The sequence below is a fragment of the Pongo abelii genome, chromosome 7 (assembly GCF_028885655.2).
Source record: "Pongo abelii isolate AG06213 chromosome 7, NHGRI_mPonAbe1-v2.0_pri, whole genome shotgun sequence".
Lineage (NCBI taxonomy): Eukaryota > Metazoa > Chordata > Mammalia > Primates > Hominidae > Pongo > Pongo abelii.
This window is the reverse complement of record NC_071992.2, coordinates 135,958,260-135,980,962: the sequence shown is the minus strand read 5'-3', so window position 1 is coordinate 135,980,962 and position 22,703 is coordinate 135,958,260. Positions and strand designations below refer to the sequence as shown.

The 22,703-nt window shown below is 36.5% G+C and overlaps 1 protein-coding gene across 4 annotated transcripts in view; it reads left to right on the top strand.

The window, feature by feature from the left end:
• TAF2 (TATA-box binding protein associated factor 2) overlaps positions 1-15,857 on the top strand; it is a 102,998-nt gene extending 87,141 nt beyond the window's left edge. For 3 of the 4 annotated variants that reach the window (XM_054518792.2, XM_054518795.2, XM_063726796.1), the window contains 4 exons: positions 287-442; positions 929-1,034; positions 3,952-4,074; positions 14,452-15,857. In XM_054518792.2, coding sequence (XP_054374767.2) covers positions 287-442; positions 929-1,034; positions 3,952-4,074; positions 14,452-14,714 — 648 coding nt within the window. In that variant the 3' untranslated portion in view covers positions 14,715-15,857. The remainder of the gene's footprint in view (positions 1-286; positions 443-928; positions 1,035-3,951; positions 4,075-14,451) is intronic. The other variant, XM_054518793.2, reaches the window with a different exon arrangement.
• Positions 15,858-22,703: the final 6,846 nt, after the last annotated feature.

The window sequence follows — 22,703 nt, the reverse complement described above, 5'->3', positions numbered from 1 at the left end:
ATATATGTTAATTTATCCACATTCACACTGCAGGCTAAGAGGAGAAAATGGCATCAAAGGACATGTTCTTTTGGGAAAGCTCTAAAAGTTCACTTAAATACTTCCCTTCTCCCCCCAAAAAGACCAGCAGACAAGAAAAGATTACATTTATTTTAAGCCCATTGCTGATAATTTCTAGCCACTGGGCATGCTCTAATCTGCATGGTTGCTATAGCTATTAGTTTTCAGCTACAATATGAGCTACTCGTCTTCAGAAATCTAATTTTGATCTTGAATATTGCCGCAGGAAGATGATCACCTTGCCAAGGAAGCATCATGTAATATATCAGCTCATCAGCAGGGAGTGAAGAGGAAGTCTGATACACCACTGGGGTCCCCACTAGAACCTGGTCAAATACTGGAGAAGAATGAGGATAGCAGTAAAGTCAAACTCAAAATCAGAGTAAGAAATACAGGTTAAACCTGTATTAACAGTGTAGGATATTCACCTTCTTGTAAATCTTTTTGAATACTTGCAGTGGTTTTTCCTTAGCAGGAACACACGTGACAGACTGCATTATAAAACTCAAATGTCCTTCTGAGACATTGGAACCAAGTATTTAACTTATATTATCACATAATTCTTCTCTATTTTGGGGAGGAACTATGTGTGCACGTTCCACCACAACTCACTACTTTTTCTCACAAAATAGGAGTAGATTTTAGTTGCTATTACATTTCCAGTAATTTCTAATTGGCCTCTTTTAGAGGCTGGACCACATAATTTCTTTCTCTTAATATCTTTGAAGAAAGAAACTACTTTTTATTTTAAGATTATATGGGGGTATATCCTATGGCCTCTCTGCTACTTTTCCTAAGAGCTAAGATCCAAACATAACATGATGTAATGGTTCTTTTATCCTGTGTTTTATGTGTGTGTGTGTTTTAGTTTTCCAGTTCTCAAGATGAGGAGGAGATTGATATGGATACGGTTCATGATAGCCAGGCCTTCATTTCCCATCATTTAAACATGCTTGAAAGGCCATCAACTCCAGGTAAGATTAGTATTCTGCAATCATTGAGGAGATGGAGACATTGGTTGATATCAGTATTCTAATGTGTGTTACTTTATTTTCAAATGAACAACTACAGAGTTTAAAATCAGCCAGCTTAAAATATTAAATTGTATCAGGTTATAACATAAATTGGCAAAATAACAAATACAGAAAGTGCTTCTTTTGGCTTTTTTATTTTGGTCCTTTTTAAGTATTTGCTTGTATAAAATCCATCATTCAGATTCTTTCTGGTAGCTCAGATTTCTTTTTTGTGTGTGTATGTGGTAGACTTGACTTCATGTAACCATAGTTACATTAATTTTTTTAACTGCAGTTAATGCTGCTTGTAGCACCACTTTCTCTTTTTGCCTGCCTATCTCATATAATATTATGTCAGTCATTTTCCTACATCATTCCAAAAGCATGTTTTCTTTTGAAAATACTACCTAAGACAACATAGAGTCAATATATTAAAATTTACCTTGTCATTTCCTTATTGATAGGCATTAGGTTGTTTTTCATTTTTATATATTGTAGGTAATTCTGCACTTTATTTTTTTGTTAAATTATGTTTCTTGGATAAATTCCCCAAAATGTATTATTAGTGAAGAGATTAATGTTAGCTATATTGTGAGATACATGTCTTTAGATTTTCATAGCTCTTGATATGTATTGCCATGTTTTTTGAGAGATTATACCAGTTTATATCATAAGCTTTTTCTAATTTTTAAGGAATAAAAGCCTTTGATAAAAGTTACGACATATGGTAATAAAACAAATATCTGTGTACCTGCCACCAAAGTTAACATGTACATTATATATCATGCACGGATGTTTCCTATATGCTTCTTCCCTGGTCCTGTTCTCTTGCCTTTCCACTACAAGTAACTACTATATTGCATTTTCTTTTTTTGTTTCTCAATTTCATTCTGTTGCTTTTCTTTATAGTGTTCCACATAGGTATGTGATTCTGTATGTTTAGTTGCACTTGTTTTTTGAATTTTTTAAGAAATGGTATAACATGACTTGCTTTTTTTCACTTAGCATTATGTTTCTAAAATTCTTATTGGTATATAAGTTGTAATTCATTAATTTTCATTTATGATCATTATCTGTCATAGCACTTGTCATCAGTGTAATAATTCAGAACTTTTAGAGTAACTGCAAAATAACTCAGGTTTACTGTTTTTGTTTTTTGGGATTAAAAAAATTGTTTTTTTTAAGACGGAGTCTCACTCTGTTGCAAAGGCTGGAGTGCGATAGTGCCATCTCTGCTAACTGCAGCCTTTGCCTCCCAGGTTCAAGCAACTCTCTTGCCTCAGCCTCCCAAGTAGCTGGGACTACAGGCGCGCACCACCATGCCCGGCTAATTTTTGTATTTTTAGTAGAGACGAGGTTTTGCCATGTTGGCCAGGCTGGACTCAAACTCCTGACCTCAAGTGATTCGCCCGCCTTGGCCTCCCAAAGTGTGGGGATTATAGGCATGAACCACTGCACCTTTCCAGGTTTACTTTTTAATGCATTTCTTCTATTATGGGTATGACTGTTTGTCCCTTTTTTTTCTGGGTAATGTTTCTGTTTTTTTGTTTGAAAATCCTTTTCATTGCCCATGGTGGTTGTATTTTAGGATGTTTACATTTGAATGAGATTTTTTTCTCTCTTGTTTTTAACATGTTACATTTGTGCTAAAGACCTTATTACTCCTGTTGCTTTGCTTTTTATTTGGCTTTTTGTTTTAATTTTATTTTTGAGACCTAAATTATTTTTTCATTATATAGTAATCTAAGATGAGCTACTAGAATTTGAGAACTTGCTGCAGGTAGGACATGAATCTAAGATACATTTGAAGACTGATAGGTCATGAATTCTTTGGGTTTTATAGTTGAAGCTTAACAGTTATTTTATCTATTCTGTCCATTAAGTAGAGAGATGCTAAGTGACTTCCCCTAGGTGACATACTCAGGTAGTGGCCAACTAAGGGCTAGACCAAAATCTTAGGACAAGTGAAGGAATGTGACAAGTGAAGGAATTAAGACACAAAGAGATAAAATATCTTACTCGGAATGTATTTCTGATTTTTTGATAAGTTTGGAATCAAAACCTCAATCTCCAGATTCTACCACAATGCTGTTCACGTTACACAATTAGACCATTTTCTGTTTTAAATGTCTTTTGTAATCCCTAAACTATTTTGGATCCATTTGTTGAGTAAATTTTATAATGGTATTTGTTACCAAAATCTGGGGGCGCTGGGCAAACTACTGTATACAGAGTTCCACATAAATAATTAAAAATATGAAATGGTTCCTGCCCCAGAATACAGGGTTTAATTTATATGTTCAGCAAGTCATTCAAGCTTATGTCTCTCTTGAATGCTTATTCTACTCAGACTTAAGCTTACAGGAACCATGACAAAGGATTAAATTAAGAGAGATTTTTAGTAGTTTTAAAATAGTTTTTTTTTTTTTCTTCTAAAGACACAGAGTCTCGCTTAGTGGCCCAGGCTAGATTGCAGTGGCATGATTATAGCTCACTGCAACCTCAAAATCCTGGGCTCAATACGTCCTCCCACCTCAGCCTCCCAAGTAGCTAGGACCACAGGTACACACCACCATACCTGGCTGATTTTATTTATTTATTTATTTATTGTAGTAGAGATGTGGTCTCAGTATAGTATGATGGCTAGGCTGGTCTTGAACTCCTGGCCTCAAGCGATCCTCCCTCCTCAGCCTCCCAAAGCATTGGGATTAAAGATGTGAGCCACTCCACACAGCTAGTATTCTTTCAATTGTTAGAATTTTACTGTGGATGGATTGCTTCTGTCTTTAAGGTTAGCTTATAAAAACCTGTCAGCCTTTTTTTTCTTTTGGGAAACAAAGAAATAAATCCCTCTTTTTTCTCTTGTTTGGCATTTTAGGGCTCTCGAAATATCGGCCAGCTAGCTCCCGATCTGCTTTAATACCCCAGCACTCAGCAGGCTGTGACAGCACACCCACCACAAAACCCCAGTGGAGTTTGGAACTTGCACGGAAGGGAACAGGTAAAAATAATTAATCAGAATTAATATTATTTTGTTCAAGAACAAATCTATAAATGTAATAGGGTTACTTCATCAACTTTAAAAAACCCTTTAAAAATACAGATCTTAGGACTTGGCTTTTCTTGTAATACATTGAGCTTATATTGTCTAACTTTAAAGACTATTTTAAAATAGACTTTTCTTTTTCAAAAGTGATGTATTCCTATTATAGAAAACTTGGAAATAAAAGAAAATTAGGTGAAAAAAAAATTATCCCCCATATGCCATTTAAAGATAATTTAAAAGATAATGCCATTTAATTATACTGAACATTTTGCTCTTTCTTTGCCATGCTTTTTCTAAGAATATTATGACAAATGCCAACTTCAATAGAAACCATCTAATTTGTACCTTTATAAAAAAGATACAAACGCATAAAATAAAAAATCAACCACTTATCCCCCACTCATGTATATAATTGGTGATTCATTCCTGAAGACTTGATGCTATATTCTCTTATATCATTTCACAGTAATTGGGCTTAAGTTTGTGAAAAGTAATTTAATTCAGATGTGTTTGTTACCTATTCTGTTTCACATTGTTTTCTGCTTATTCTGTTTCATCACTTACAAAGAGAGGATTATAATCCAAGTGAAGTGCAAACATTTGATGCTGATGAACTACCGTGAAACAAAGATTCAGTCCTCAAATTCTGAAGGAACAGGGAGTGAAAAAACAAGATACATAAACAAAATCATTTTTAAAGAATAGTTTGTCCAGAAGTAGACAGACTTTACAATCTGTAAACTTCTGATTATATTCCAGTTGATGGACTTGGCTTATATAAATTATGTTTTTATCTGATATTTTAAACAGTGCTGTTTATTGCTTTGAGGAGCTTACAAATCAACTGTTATTAATAGGGGACTTTAAACAAAAGCAGCACATTAAACTGTTTTGATGTTGAGACCCCAGACTGTTGATTGCTTACCGTTCTTTGTATGTTCTGTGCATTTATTGGAATAGATTTACCTAAAATATGTTTCAGAAGGAAATCAGTTGGGGACCTTTGCACTTACTTTAATGAGTGAGTTTTGATATTTCTTGGCCCTTCCTGATTTTTTGTATTCTTTTGGTTTTGTTTTTGGTTTTGGTGTAATTTTGAAATTTTACTAGATGTAAATAATTTTCTACATTTTTAAAAATTATGAAGCTTAGAGAATTTCAAACTCCTTCATACAGTTTGAGGATGATGCTTCTGCTTACCTTTAAAAATAAAAATTCTCTCTGAATTTCCAAGAGTCTAATCAATTTCTGTTCCAAAAAGAGTCAGAATACATTTGGTTTTTCTTAGCGGTGTGGCACATTAACCTATTTAGAAGCAAATCTGAACACTTTTTTTGTGCCCACCAGTTTGCCTTTTTATCATTGATCCTTATTGCTTTTAAAAATACATTCTCACTTTTTTTCAGGTCTTTCTTTATAGGCTTTTAGTTCTCATGGCATCATATGGGAAGACTGGGGAGAAAGAAACACAGCCCTAATGGTAGGGAATAGGAATGCATTAACATTTGAGTTTTGGCTGCTATTAGTGTCGGGTCCATTCTTGGCATGAGGCAAAAATGTATACCAGTTAGATGGACTGATCTAGTAATCTTAACTTTGAATATATTCTTTAATGTGACTGTAATTTCCTTTAAATGTGTTTTTGCTATTCAGTACTCTGAGGTCACTGAGCAAGTCTTAAAATTCAACAGTGATATTACAAGAATGTAGAAAACCTTCATTTTACAAATAATAGTGTTTTGAAGGTTTATTTGTAAATACATTTATTTTGCAATTTTGAATGCAGTTTTTCTGTAGGTAGGTCTTTCTTCTTCTTCTTTTCTTTTCTTTTTTTTTTTTTTTTTTTTTTTTTTGAGACGGTCTCGCTCTGTCACCCAGGCTGGAGTGCAGTGGTGCGATCTTGGCTCACTGCAACCTCCACCTCCTGGGTTCAAGTGATTCTCGTGCCTCAACTTCCTAAGTAGCTGGGATTACAGGCATGCATCACCACATCCGGCCAATTTTTTTTTTTTTTTTTTTTTTTTTAGTAGAGACAGGATTTCACCATATTGGCCAGGCTCGTCTCAAACTCCTGGCCTCAAGTGATCACCAGCCTCAGCCTCCCAAAGTGCTAGGATCACAGGAGTGAGCCACCAGGCCTGGCGACATTGTTGTATTTGTTAAGTAACTTTCCCAAACTAGCCAACAAAAGCTTTACAACTCCTACCATACATCAGGAATACAAATATCAAACCTAGCACTTGTGTGTATCAACGTTTCTGTGAGAAGATTCACTCAGAGCTCCAACTTTTGGCATGTGGGAAGCACAACTTTAGCCTAACCCAAGTCAAGTCAAATTGGCAGTGAAAAAGGAATTTCTTCTCTTCCTGCCTCCCAGCAGGAGCTGAAGATCTCTTACCATGGCAGCCACCTTTCTTGGGGTTGAGAGTTGCGGGTTTAGGAGGGAGGCAGCACTGGTGAGGGAAGCTGTGACCTCTCTTCAGTCTCTAGGGATTCTAGATTAAAGGTCACGAATGAGGTTTTTTGGCCTGTATCCAGTTCATCAAGCTGAGGCATCTTCCTATAAGTCTCACAAAAGTTTTTGAAGTAGATAACTAAAAATGAAGAGGTTACATATAAAAATATGGATTTCCTTTTACTCTGATGGAGACATTCAGGAAACAAAGAAAAAAAGCAATTCTGGATTTCTAGCTTTTCTTGAAAAAGTGTGAGAGGCCCTTTTAGTAAGGCGTGTGATCTCTTATGCTGCACCCAGTAGTCTGTTTACTCATTTATGCTGTTTCTCAGGACAAGGCTTTTGAGTTTCCGGCCTCTGCTTTTTATTTTATTTTATTATTTTATTTTATTCATGAGCTGAGATGAAGTCCTAGATGGCCCCCTTAGAGCCAAGGAGCCAGATGATAATTGAGAACTGGAATGTGTTACAGACCTTGTCTAGGAGGGATAGAAAAAGAATATGGGTTTAAAGAAGAGACGGAAACTTTTAAGTAGAGGACACATTATGGTTTACTTTTTAACCTTGCTTCCCCAGTTTTCCCTTTCCTTGCATTTGATAGTAGAATATTTTAGGGCAGGATCATATGTGGGTGTTAGATTAAGCCATTGGGATGAGAAGGGAGAAATGGCAAGTGTATTTTCCTTCATTACTTTATTATTTATTTTCCTTTTCCTGAGGAAAGGAAGGGGATATAAAGAAATGGCCATTATGGTTTCCATGGTGATAGGGATGAACATACAATATTCTCTCCCTTCTCACCACAGCGGCTCCCTGTCTGTTACTGCAGAGCTTGAGGTGACTGGACTGTCTCCCAGGTTGCTGTAGGGATTGCAGTGCTGGAGAGGAGAGGCCAGGCAAGAGGAACAAGGAGCAAGGGAATTCCCTAGTGGTTTTTGTGGGAAAGAAGCGGAGAGTTTCTGCAGCTGCCTAGCTAGGGCTGCAGTATTATGTAATGCCTTCTTGCATAAGTCAGAAAAACACAATTCTGGTAAATGTTTTAATTAAAAAAAAATACTTCTTTAAATCTTGAGAGCTTGCCCTAGAGGTCTTTCTTTTGAAACCAGTATGAAAAACAGACTTTGATTTTTTTATCCTTAAATTATAATGATATAATTCTACTTTTTTTACAGTGATCTAAACAATCTGAAGAACAGAACTTACACCTTTCCTAATAAAAACTGCAGGTTTTATGTTAAATTTAAACATATACCTAAGGTGAATGAATTTACTAGAATTAGCAGCTTATTCACGGTTTCTTATCAGCACTTTCATCACATGGGGCTGAAAAGCTTCCACATTAGACTTACATTAAGTACCTCTTTCTGTTTGTTTTACATTTGTTAACTCGACTGCAGCTAACCCTTCTCCATGGTGCATTTTATTTGGTCTCCAGGAAAGATTTTACATTGAGTAGAACAATACAACTCTGAACATCTCTTTTGTTCTTTCCATATAACATGAAATAGAAAAATTTTTTTATTGTGAATTAAATGTATCTCCTTTCTCTGATATATTTGCTGTTTAGAAGAGTGACATGTATTTCAGGTTTCTAAAAGGACTTTTATTAGCCTAAAGATGAGTGGTGCCTGTGAATGGACAATTTAGCAGGTGTCTTGTAAATCCCTGAAAGGATGTGTGAAATTATGTGTGTAAATGTTTGTATCACGGGATGGTAATATATGTATTGTCTTGATAGAGTTCTATAGATGACCTCATTATGCTCCTATGAAAATAAACTTGTGTGTGTCCCAAATCTGATTATAAGGAAATTACACTTTCTTACCACGTTAGATTAGAGCTGGTAAACATTATTTAGGAAAGATAGATAATAAGCAAAACATATATACGTACATATATATAAAAAGAAAAAGAATATATAAACATATATTGTCTATAGAGAGAGAGAATAAAACATACTATATATATATACAACTGTATATATATAGTATACTTATATTCAATTATAGTATATAGTATGCAATTATAGTTTATAGTATAAGTGAAAACTTAAGAGCTAAAGGTTGTTGGTGATGATAGGGTAGCATAGATCATTTGTTCTCCTGTTACTGCCAATTAATGTATTTGTGTATGTGTCTTTTCACATATGCACGAGCATATTAATGGGATTAAATTTCTAGAAAACTTTCTAAAGGAATATAGGCATGTAACACTTTCATGGTATTGCCAGATTGCTTTAATTTCTCCTTTAAAAAAAAGCTTTAGGCCAGGCATGGTGGCTCACGCCTGTAATCCCAGCACTTTGGGAGGCCAAGGTGGGTGGATCATTTGAGGTCAGGAGTTCAAGACCAGCCTGGCCAACATGGTGAAATCCCACTTCTACTAAAAACATAAAAATTAGCTGGGCATGGTGGTACGCACCTGTAATCCTAGCTACTCGGGAGGCTGAGGCAGGAGAATCGCTTGAACCTGGGAAGCGGAGGTTGTAGTAAGCCGAAATCATGCCACTGCACTCCAGCCTGGGCGACAGTGAGACTCTGTCTCAAAAAAAAAAAGAGAAAAGAGAAAAAAGCTTTATTATAGAGAACTGTAAAGTAGTCAGACAAGTATAATGAGGCCCCTGTATCTGTTACTCAGCTTCAACAATAATTGGTTCAGTTCATTGTCAGTCTTATTTAATCTTACCCATTTCTACCCTTCTGAATTATTTTGAAGTGATTCCCAACTATCATATAATTTTATTCATAAATTATTTAGTATGTATCTGTAAAAGGTAGCACATTAAAAAGTCATAACCACAGTAATGTTATACCTAAAAAACTTACTAATTATTTTATGTCATTAAATATCCCATCACTAAGTTTCAGTTGACTCTAAATGCCGTTATTTTTATTTTTAACAATTTATTTGTTTAAATCAGTGTCCACATAAGGTCCACATTGCAGTTGGCTGATATAGCCTTTGTATCTTTTTGCATCTAACATTTCCAGTTCATACCTCTTTTCTTTTCCTCCCTTACAATGTATTTGTTAAAGAAGCCAGGTTTTTGTTCTGTACTTTTTATTCTAATGTTTCCAACTCATACTTCTTTTCCTCTCTTAACAATGTATTTGTTAAAGAAACTAGGTTTTGTTCTGTACTTTTCAAGTCTGTATTTTATTAATTTTATACCCATGATATAATTAACATGTTAAGTTCTCTAGTTTCTGTAAATTTGTAGTTGTATCTAGAATTCTAATTGGATTCAGGTTTACAGAGGGTGTGTGTTCTTTAGTCTGGAAGCATACAATGTCTGGTCGACTCTTTTTGAGGTTAACCACTATAGATGTTCAACCTAGATTCCTTAATTCATTAAGTTGCAAGATAGTGATATTTCAATTTATACTTTCATTTTTATTTATAAGCTGGATTACTTCTATAAAGCTAAATTTCTCTTCATTTACTATTACCCAGTGGTATAAGTCTATAGGAAAACAAAGATAAATGCTTAATTCTTCTATGTATTTCATAATTTTCAAAATAATGAGTTGTTGACTAGCAATCTCCAATGGTGAGCAGTCATTTTCAGCCTATCACAATTATTGTCCTTATCAGTATTCAATTTGTTCCATCTTTGGACTGAGTTCATTTGACAAGATTTTAACTTCCTTGCAGTTAGACCCTGTGTTTGAAGCTCATCTTGTGAATATTCTGCCATAGGCCTGGAATTAGCCATTTGTCCTAGGAGCCCTGGTTTCTAACTCCTTTGTCCTTGGTGCTAACTAATCCATTGTCTTCTTAGTAGACTTCATGTATCTCAAGAGAAATGCAAGATTTATTAGCAATATTTCTTTAATGCAAAGTGTAAGGCCACTGTCTAGACAAAAAACTGGATTCGCTTTTGAAGTGGTTGTAAGTATTCTTTTGAAAGATTACACCTACAAATGCTCAGTTGCCCATTAGGCAGTTGCCTGTGCTGAGAAGTACAGGTTCCAACATAGTGATTGGCTTTCTGCAATCCAAGTAGTTTGGTAGGTGTTTAGCAGTAAATGATAAAACTTCTCTCTTCTCTGAAATGCAGAAGAGAACCTCAAGCTCCCAATAGTGCAGACAGCCAACAAGAAAGCTGCAAAGTCTGTTGATATAGAATGATTAAATAATGAGATGGAAGCTAAAGGAATTTGTTCATGAGACTTTAAAGCTTCTTATTACTTCTTATCACCCGCCTGTGTATTCTGTTAGGTATTGGCCTATTCCCATAATTATAGAATCAGGAACATATTCATGCAATTTATGTATTAAAATCTGAATTAAAATATGGTAGCATATATGGCTGAAACTAAATCAGATAATCTCAATATTTTTGTTCTTTTAAAAAGTATCTGGGTACCAGTTATTACAGAAGATACGGTTCTCCAAACTTGCCTCTATATATAAATAATATATTTAGCTTTTACTTTAGTATTAGTGTTGGCTTTATTACAAAGATCATGAATATAAGAAATAGAATTTTGGGATACTAAAATGTGAATAATATGTGAGCACAGAAACTTTGATTTGTTCACGTGTTCTAAAATATCGGAGCAGTGCCTGACAAAGAGGAAGTACAGGAGTCAAATACCACTTGAATGGATGAGCTGTAATAGTTTTTGTGCATTATTCTTCTCTCCTCAAAATCAGTGACCTTCAAGTTATATTTAGTTGGACTAAGTTCACCTGACATTTAAAAAGAAACACAACTGTATAATTCTGTTATATTCATTCATTCATTCATTTAACAAGCTTTGTTAGAGGGGGCGGGGTAGGAGATTATAGATACTGTGCTATATGTTGGGACACAAAGATGAAAAAGACAAACTTCCTGTCCTTAGGAGGCTATCAGTTTAATGGAAGAGACTCAAAGACAAAAGAAATACAGCAGTCCATCTTGGTGTAGATGGACACTGTAGCATCGTGGTTAAGAGTAAGACTCGAGTCAGGCTCTTTAGATTTGTAGCTCAGGCCTGCCAGTACCACCTTGGGCAAATTACTTAAATCTCTCTTTGACTTAATTCCTTTATCTGTGTTATGCTGTGGAAACATGAACGAACCAGTTCCTTTGGGAAATTTGAAGAAAACCTTCCAAAGAAACATTTGAATTAGGTTTTAAATTATTGAAGAGACTAAAATGTTCTTTGTTTCCTTATCTCTTCCTTTAGGTTGCAGCTTAACCATTACTTTCCTGGAGAACTTTGCCTCTCTAATCCCCCTCTTCCCCCAACTAATTTAAGTGCCCTGTTGTGCTCCTGTTTCACTTTATGTTTTGCCTTTTTATTACTCAAGTTCACTTACTCAATTTATTTTTTCTTTGCTAGTCTGTAAGCTCCTAGGAGGGAGAAGTGCTGATGTCTGTCTAGTTTATCAATATTTTCCCCAGTTCCAATATAGTTTCTGATGTTTATTAAATGAGTGTATCAGTTAGACAAGAAATAAGGAAAGAAGGACATCCCAAGCATAGGGAATAGCATTTAGAAATACACAGTGTTGTGAAAGGTTTAGCCTAGAGTAGTATATAGAAAGGAAGAATGGAAGGCTGGAAAGGTAACTTCAGGACAGATTATGAACTGTCAATAAATAAAATTAGTACTGCAATGTAATTTTTAGAAAGCTTCTGTGGTGATGTCTGTTTTGGTGAAAACTATGATTTGGGGGCTGGTTTGGATCAAACTTAGTGCTGAGAAATTTACTTTTTTAAAAAAAGAAACTACATTGAAATCTATTTTAGTGAAAAGCCTTTTCTTTTTTTTAGCTAGTTTGGATTAATATATATAATATATTTTTTCAGAAATTCCTACACTGAAGTCCAAGGAGTTTATCTTTTGTACTGTCAGTAGAACCAACCGGGTTTTTAAGCAGATTAAAAGCAGCTTTGTTTAGGAAGACCATGATGCAGCAGGGTTTCCCAGCCTGGACAGTGTTGACATTTTAGGCATAATTCGTTGTTGGGGGTATAGGGGTGTCTTGTGCATTTTAAGATGTTTGCCAGCATCTCTGGCCTCTACTCGTAGGATGTCAGTAACAAAATGTCTCTGAACATAGCCAAGTAACCCTTTGGGGGCAAAATCACCCCTGGTGTTCTGAGAACCACTGCTGTGAACTACATATACATTAGACACTTAACCCATAAGATACTTCAGGTAGAGAAACCTTAGTGACTAGGAGGAGACTAGTACCTAGTATCTATAATACTAGTACCCATAATCCAGATGAGGTGAGGTGGTCTGAATTAATACAGTTGCAGACAGGATTAGGATTGGGGGGGGCGGATTTAAGAGATATTTATGAGAATCAACAATATTTGGTAACCACTAGCTCTGGAAGGGAGGGAATCTGAAATGAATCTTAGGCTTAAGTTGGCTGCATATAAAGCAATACCATTAACCTATAAATATAGAGAGAGATTTGTTTCTCAGAGTATGGCCCAAGGATTATAGGCCTGTAGGTCTGGAGGAAAAAGCAAATCTGTACACTAGAGTTGGAGAACTACTATTGTAGATTCCTAGACGGATAGAATGTTAAAACTGTAGAGAACCTTTGAGGACATTTGATCTAGATTTTTAGATGATGAACTAGGCCCAGAGAGATGAAATATAGCTAAAGGCTAACAGGACAACCTAGTCTAGAGTATGGGCCTTCTAATTCTGTTTCTTTCTTTGTACTGACACTACTCTCATCTGTGTAGAGAGACAGATGTTCCCTTTATGGACTCCCCACCTTTTCTGGGTTTCTTAAGCTGTGCATTCTGAATCTTCTTAGGGTTCATTTGTCTATCCCTAGAAATTGTCTTAAGGAGCTATACAAGTGTTTGATTTTCACTGAGATACCATTATCAGTAGCTAGAATAGCATGTTTATGTGTATATCAGTTGTTCTCCAGATGGCACAAAGAAAATAGAGTCATCATTTGGTATATGCAGGGGGGATTAGTTCCAAGACCCTACCCTGGTATACAAAAATCCATGCATACTCAAGTCCTGCAGTCAGCCCATATGAAAAACCAGCTCTTCTATCTATATGCAGGTTTTGCATCCTTCAAATCTGTATTTTCAATCTGCGTTTGGTTAAAAACAAAAAAAGTTCACATATAAATGGGCTCATGCAGTTCAAACCCATGTCGTTCAAGGGTCAACTGTACTGTCGTCTTCCCCTCCCCAATACCTTAGAGCAATTGAATGAGTTACGTAATTGAGTGAGTTATGTTTTCATTGACCAGTGTTGGTCGTTTTTTGTTTGTTTGTTTATTAAGATGGAGTCTCACTCTATCACCCAGGCTGGAGTGCAGTGGCACGATCTCAGCTCACTGCAACCTCAGCCTCCCAGGTTCAAGTGATTCTCCTGCCTCAGCCTCCCGAGTACCTGGGATTACAGGCACCCGCCACCATGCCCGGCTAATTTTTGTATTTTTGGTAAAGATAGAGTTTCACCAGGTCGGCCAGGCTGGTTTCGAACTCCTGACCTCAAGTGATCCACCCGCCTTGGCCTCCCAAAGTGCTGGGATTACAGGAGTGAGCCACTGCGCCCGGACGCAGTGTGGGTCTTAACCTGTAACACCATGTGTAATATTGTTTTTTCATAATACTTAGAAAATATTAATTTTTAAAAGATGATTTGGTAACACACTGGTATATGGCCAAATTTGTATAGACTATAAGGAACTATATATTCAACTTCGTGGCCACAATGCTGAAAAACTCTGTGTGTAACTAATTACATGTCTTATTTAAATACTTCTCCCATTCCTGATAGAAGTGATAAAAACTAAGGAATCCCTCTTTACATACTGTCATCAGCTTCCTCTTTCTTTAGTCTGGCTTTTCTTATCATCAGCAGGAATTCATTTGGGTATTTTTAATCTTGAAGGTAAAGAACAAGCACCTTTGGAGATGAGTATGCATCCAGTGGCAAGCACTCCACTCTCAGTCTTTACTAAGGAATCTACAGCCTCCAAACACAGTGACCACCATCACCACCATCACCATGAGCACAAGAAAAAGAAGAAGAAGCACAAACATAAGCACAAACACAAGCATAAGCATGACAGTAAAGAAAAGGACAAGGAGCCTTTCACTTTCTCCAGCCCTGCCAGTGGCAGGTCTATTCGTTCTCCTTCCCTTTCAGACTGAGAAGGGGACAAAGAGACCTTTCCTTTCATGTCCAGAAGAATGTATGTAACTAAAGCTTTGTCCTCTGTGAAGAATGATAAAAGGGAGGGGGAAAGGATTCGCCTCTCCTACGGAAATTCTGAATTCATTTAAGTTCTAAGCATTTGATTTACATTATTTATACAGTTGGGATCTAATTAGGAAAATGTGTTTTGTAGTTCTGGATAAACTATTTCATCCGCTGTTTCCTCCCCAAAACACACACACAGAGCAAACTCCCTTTCATAAAAGCCCCTCATATCCACTGGCAGTCCCCGTTCGCATCATGGCCTCCATGTGTACCGCCAAAGTCAATTATGTTTGAAAGCCTTTGGTGAATGTTATGGGGCAAAGTTATGATTTACATAGAAGCAACTGCCAAATCTGTGGTGCAACCACTATCTCCAGTGAAATATTGTATAACACCATTTGGAACTACTGAAAAGACAGTGGCTTTTCTACAGTACTCTTCCTTATTGCACCATTTTTGTATTAACCATAGAAACTAAGCATCAGAATTTATGAACAAAGAATATGTTATTTTTCCTTTTGCTCTAAAATACTGAGATTTGGGGAAGCAATTCTTTTTTTAAAAAACTTTGAATAACTATCTTTTGGTAACACATTCGGCGGTTATGATGTTGGAATTTAGCAGAACTATCAAATCCAAAATTATTTTCAAATCAAGATGTTTAAATTATAAGTTTTTTTGTTTTGTTTTCCAGTAAGTAGAAATGAAAATATTCATATGTAAAATATGTTTTGCTTAATGTGGACAGTTTACACACCCAACACGTACTCTTTCCCAAGTTATTTCTGTATGACACAAAGTATGATACCTTTAAAAAGGTGAGCTTATATATTAACCTGGAAATAGACAATTTGGCTCTCATACCATAAGCATTTAAAAACATGAAATATTTTCATTGTATGGTGGTGTGTTTTTATTTTTATTTCTGAATTTTCCATGTGCTTTAATATTTGTTTAAGAATATTTTTTCTATCTGTTCAATTTTTATCATTCCCCTTATCATTAGAAAGTTTGACAAAAATACTTGAATCTTGGACCTCTAAATATACTTTTAGTTGTGTTTAACTTGTTTAATAAATAACTTTTTAAGTTGATCATTCTGTCTTTGTAGCTTTTTATATTTTGTGTTACCTTCTTGTGTGTGTATATATAATAAACCTGTCCACATACTTTGCAGAGAGCTTTGTTAATAGGTGGGATTTTTAGCTGGCCTCACTAGGAGGAATGATTTCAGTAGGCTGAGATAGGGTAAAGTTCTCTCAGCAGAAGAAACAGTATCTTCAAAGGTATGTAGGAAAGCAAGGGTGTGTTCAGGAATTAGAAGGCTGTGCAGTTGGCCTGGAGTATAAGTGCAAAGGGAATATGATCAGATGTTGAAGGGCCTAAATGACAGTTATTTAAAGTTTCAATTAATTGAATGTTGTCCAACTGAAATTATTTTTGGAAAATAGGATATTTTAGAGTGTATAGTGATACCATATATAGAATTCCCAACTTTGAAAATTCTAAGCACACATTTCAAAATAATTACTTGTGTTATAGGAAGACATTGATAAATAATAGCTAGCTATTATAATTCAGGCACCTCTTGTATGCTAGGCATTGTACCAGGAACCTTATGTTATGTATATTATTTCTTTATCAGATGTTTATATTAGATGTTTCTTCCAGGGAACTTCTTTTTATGGTGAACTCTTGATTATTTACGCTTCGGGTTGGGAGCAGACAATGCAAAAGGTATTTTATTCACATTTTTGAAATAGATAATTAAACACAATGCAGTTTCAGTCTAAGTCTCCCAGTCTCCTTTCCCAGAGGCAGTAATTTTTGACAGTATTATATATATCTTTCCAGCACTAGTCTATATATATATTTCCATATATTTTTACAGTATGTACAGATATTTTAAAACAAGCAGTAGCATATAATACAGACTTGCAGAAATTGTTTTTTTTTTTTAATTATGCTTTATCTTTTATGGCTTTTGCATGTTATGTCATAGTTACAAAGATCTTCCTCATTCTATGATTATATAATCTTTCACTTTTTTGGAATGTTCTTAAAATTTTATGTTTCAGGTTTACGTTCTTCATCCAACTTGAATCCATCTGCAGTTTATTTTAACAAAAAAATAGGGGTTCAACTTTTTTTTTCCTTCTATTTAATTTTTTTTTTTTTGGTAGAGACAGGGTCTCACCATGTTGCCCAGGCTGGTCTTGAACTTCTGGCCACAGGCCATCCTCCCACCTCAACCTCCCAAAGCATTGGGATTACAGGCATGAACCACCACACCCAGCCTTGTCTCAACATATTTTTTAAGTTCCCTTTTAATTTCTTCATTGACTCATTGGTAGTTCATGCGTTCAAGAGCATGTTGTTTAATTTCCACATACTTAACGAATTTTCTGAAGTTCTCATTTTGACTTCTAGTTTCATAATTGTAGTCAGAAAAATATGATTTCAAGTAGAATTTTCAGAATTTTGAAATGAACTGAAATTTAATTTAATTGACAGAAATCAAGAAGATTTCAGTCTTCTTAAATTTGCTGAAGCTTGTTTTGTGCCCTAACGTGTTAGATTCTGGAGAATGGTTCATATGTGCTCCAGAAGAATGTATACTCTGTTGCTGTTGGATTGAATGTTTTGTATATGTCTGTTAGGTACATTTGGTCTAAAGTGTTAAAGTTCAGTGTTTCCTTGTTACATGTCTGAATATCTGTCCATTGTTGAAAGTTGGGTATTGAAGCCTCCTTCAGTATCTCCTGCAATATTGTATTGCAGTCTATCTCTCCTTCAGATCCTTTAATATTTCTCTTATGTATAGTATTAAGATGCTTTGAGGTTGAGTGCATATATGTTTACAATTGTTATACCTTCTGAATGAATTGGCCCTTTTGTCATTGTGTCCTTTGCCTCTTTTTTATAGTTTTTGGCTCGAATTCTATTTTGTCTGATATAATTTTTGATGTCACCCTGATATGTATACTATTTGGACTATTTTTATCATCAAAGTATGGTTTTCTTAACAATTATATATTATTCTAGAAATTTTATTACTACTTAAAAATCAGGGCTTAAAAGTATTTTTACTGTGCCGGGTGCAGTGGCTTACGCCTGTAATCCCAGCACTTTGGGAGGCCGAGGCAGGCAGATCACAAGGTCAGGAGTTTGAGACAAGCCTGACCAACATGGTGAAACCCCGTCTCTACTAAAAATACAAAAATTAGCCAGGCATGGTGGCGCGTGCCTGTAATCCCAGCTACTCAGGAGGCTGAGGTAGGAAAATCGCTTGAACCCAGGAGGCAGAGGTTACAGTGAGCCGAGATTATGCCACTGCACTCTGGCCTGGGCGACAGAGCGAAGAGCGAGACTCCATCTCAAGATATATGTGTGTGTGTGTGTGTGTGTGTGTGTGTATATATATATATTTTTTTTTTACTGTTTAGTAAAATGACAATAATTAATGAGACCTCCTTTGTTCATCATACTAGAATATTGTGGCTTTATGAAATTTCCAAGGAACTGCTGTTCCATATGCAAATTTTTTAACTTATTACCTGTGTAACTTAACCACAGTAATTGAATGCCAATCCACTCAGCATTGCTTCTTCCTGAAACAAACTCACTTTACTTGGTTTAGTCCAGTAATCTCTAAACATTTTTGGTTTTTTATTCCATTTATTTTCTTTAAAAAATGAATGTACCTATCTAATGTATGTATATTTATTATATGTAAGTATATATGTATTAATATAGTATGTTCATTATAAAGTATATGTAAGGCTGAGCATGGTGGCTCATGCCTGTGATTCCAGCACCTTGGGAGGCTGAGGTGGTAAGACGGCTGATGCCAGGAGTTCAATATCAGCCTGGGCAACATAGCAAGACCCCATTTCTACAAAAAAATGAAAATGAAAACAAATTAACCAGGCATGGTGGCATGAGCCTGTAGTCTCAGCCACTCAGGAGACTGAGGTGGGAGGTTTGCTTGTGCCCAGGAGTTTGAGGTTGTAGTGAGCTATGATCATGCCAGTGCATTCCATTCTGGGCGACAGCACAAGACCCAATCTTTAAAAAATTTTATTTTTTTCTTGAGACAGAGTCTCACTCTGTTGCCCAGGATGGAGTACAGTGGCACGATCTCAGCTCACTGCATCCTCTACCTCCCAGAGTCAAGCAATTCTCGTACATCAGCCTCCCGAGTAGCTGGGACTACAGGCATGCACCACTATGCCCAACTAATTTTTGTATTTATAGTAGAGACAGGATTTTTCACCATGTTGGCCAGGCTGGTTTCAAACTCCTGACCTCAGGTGATCCACCCACCTCAGCCTCCCAAAGTGCTGGGATTACAGGCGTGAGCCACTGGGCCTGGCCAAAAAAAAATTTTTTTAAAAATATTTTTCATTTTCGTTTATTTACTTTTGAGGCAGGGTCTTCGTTTGTCACCCAGGCTGAAGTATGGTAGCACAATCACAGCTCACTGCAGCCTTGACCACCTGGGCTCAAGCGATCCTCCCACCTCAGCAACCCAAGTAGCTGGGACTACAGGCGCTACTTGGCTAATTTGTATTTGTATTCACACTTGGCTAATTTGTATTTTTTTTGTAGAGATGGGGTTTTGCCATGTTGTCCATGATCTCGAACTCCTGAGCTCAAGCGATCCACCCACCTCGGCCTCCCAGAATGCTGGGATTACAGGTGTGAGCCACAATGCCCAGTGAAATAATAATCAAAAAAAAAAAAAAAAAGTGTCAGAAAGGATAGGATAAATATGAAGTATTAGGTTGGTGCAAACATAATTGTGGTTTTTGCATTACTTTCAATGGCAAAAACCATGAATACATTTGTACCAACCTAATAAATTATTTGTTAAATCCTGCAGTTTGTGATACCTTCATACTAAGTACTGAATTTATGAAGCCGCAGTGTAGACTTAGTTCAAGGTTCATTAGTAACAAGTTTGTCAATTCATATTTCAAATTATTTTAATTTTTTTTTGCTTTTTTTTCTCAAATCTGACTAGGAGATCTGTCTTGTAATATTTAAGTACTTTTTATGCATTAACTTACCATTTATCTTGCAATATTTAAGTACTTTTTATGCATTAACTATTTAATTTTAGGCCAGGCATGGTGGCTCACACCTCTAATACCAGCACTTTGGAAGGCTGAGGCAGGCAGATCACCTGAGCTCGAGAGTTTGAGACCAGCTTGGCCAACATGGAGAAACCACATCTCTACTAAAAATACAAAATTAGCCAGGTGTGGTAGCGCATGCCTGTAATCCCAGCTTCTCAGGAGGCTGAGGCAGGAGAATTGCTTGCACTCGGGAAGCAGAGGTTGCAGTGAGCCAAGATCGCGCCATTGCACTCAAGCCTGGGCAACAAGAGTGAAACTCCATCTCAAAAAAAAAAAAAATTTAATTTTAGCAACAGCCATATGAGATGGGTATTATGACTATGATAAAGAATTTGAGGCACAGGAAAGTTAAGCCAAAGGTCATACAGCTTGTATGTGATAGCATTTGGATTCAAACCCAAGGGCCTGGCTCTATTTGTGTCTCCTAGATGTGTGCTGTCCAATGTGGTAGCCACTAGCCTATGTGGCTGTTTAAATAGTTATATTTTTAAAATAAAACTTTAGCCCACTTAGCTATATTTTAAGTGTTCAGAAACCAGATAAGCCTAGTGACTGTCAATGTTGGATAGTGCCAATCTAGAACACTTCCAGCATCACAGTAAGTTCTATTGAATTAAACAATTGGTTACCATGTTTTATCTTTTAATGTAGCTTTGGAAGAGCTCATGCTATGAGATGAGCATTAGTTTAACTTTTTTCAGTTGTTTGTCCATGCATGCATGATTGTTATTTTTTTCAATCCACTGTTTGTAGGAATCTTTGAAAGACTGTTGTCTATTTTGTAGTGTTTAATTAAAAACAGATGATACAAGCCAGATGTGGTGGCTCATGCCTATAATCCTAGCACTGTGGGAGGCCGAGGCGGGCGGATCACTTGAGGTCAGGAGAGACCAGCCTGGCCAACATGGCAAAACCCATCCCTACTAAAAATTCAAAAATTAGCTGGGCATGGTGGCATGAGCCTGTAGTCCCAGCTACTCAGGAGGCTGAGGCAGGAGAATCACTTGAACCTAGGAGGTGGAGGTTGCAAGTGAGCCAAGATTGCACCACTGCACTCCAGCCTGAGTGACAGAGTGAGACTCTTAAAAAAAAAAAAAAAAAGTAGATGATAGGCCAAGTGCAGTGGCTCATGCCTGTAATCCCAGCACTTTCCAAGGCCAAGGCAGGAGGATTGCTTGAGTCCAGGAGTTCGAGACCAGTCTGGGCAACATAGAGACTCCTTGTCTCTACAAAAAATTTTTAAAAAATTAGCCAAGCATGAGGCACATGGTGTGGTCCCAGCTACTTGGGAGGCTGACGTGGGAGGATTGCTTGAGCCTGGGAGATCAAGGCTGTAGAGAGCTATGATCATGTCACTGCACTATAATTAATTCATTAATTAAATGTAAATATTAAAACCCAGATGATATCTATAACTTTATTTAGCTAGACACATAAACTGCAATATGCCAAATACTGACATGGGTGAGACCACCACTGTCACCAACCCCTTGATACTGGAAAATACCTAAAGTAAATAAATGAATGAAAAAAATGTAAATAGTAAAAAGAAAACAAAAACCAGATATCTTTAAGTTCATTTAGCTGGACACATATAAACTGCAATATGCAAAATACAAAAATGGGTGAGAACACTGTCACCAACCCCTTGATACTGGGAAATACATAGTCTAGTGCATGATTCAGGTGAGAACCTCAGTGTCAATTTTCAGAAATAAATACAAGCAGAGGTTCTACTATAGTCTCCCTTTGTCTCCTGAATGCTTCTCAGAGGTCACTATTCTAAATCCTTTTCCTTACATTCCTGACCTATTTATTTCCCTCTTCAGTGTTTTGCCATTTTATCATTTGTCTGTCTTCATCTTTGCAAAGGAATAAGCAAATCTTCTAGCAAGCCCAGCAGAACTATTGCTCAGCAGGGGAACGGAAATCTTATAGGAACACAGATGTTTACTATGTGGAATACAGGGCCAGGAAACAATAAAGAAAGGATGAAAATAGTTCTTCAAGTTGCTTTGTTTGATTTCCTTAAAATATTGTCTTGGTTCTTTCTGTGATCAGGTAAAATTCTTTGTAATGGTTTTTGCAAACATATTTTCTGCATATAGTGCCACATTTTCTGCACCATTTTCATTCGAACTTTAAAAAATGTATGCATTTATAAAAATTGCATTTTACTTGATTTTATTGAACAAGATAAGACCTGATATCTATATCTATCTATTTGTTGATGTTTGTGAGACAACAGAATGGAGGTAAATGTAGTTTCTTGTGCAAGTACTTTTCAAACAGCCTTGCAGTTTTGTATGTTTGTGTTAAAGTGAAAGATGGCAGGAAACTAACAGATGTCATGATGTCATGACTTCTAAGACAATGCCGTCCTTTTTTTTTTTTTTTTTTTTTTTTTGAGGCAAGGTCTTTGCTTTGCTCCCCAGGCTGGAATGCAGTGGCACAAACACGGCTCACTGCAGCCTTGACCTCTCCAGCTCAAGGGATCCTTCTGCCTCAGCCTCCCAAGTAGCTAACACTACAGGTGCCTGCCACCACACCTGGCTATTTTTTGTACTTTTTGTAGAGATGGGGTTTTGCCATGTTGCCCAGGCTGGTCTCGAACTCCTGGGCTCAAGCCATCTGCCCTCTTCAGCCTCCTGAAGTGCTAGGATTACAGGCATGAGCCACCGTGCCCAACAATGTTGTGCTTTTCAATGAGAGCACAATTGGGCATTTTAAATTGCCTTAAGACAATCTCGTTTTATATTTTTCAAGGAAACTGACTTAGCATTTTGTGTAGAACTGTCC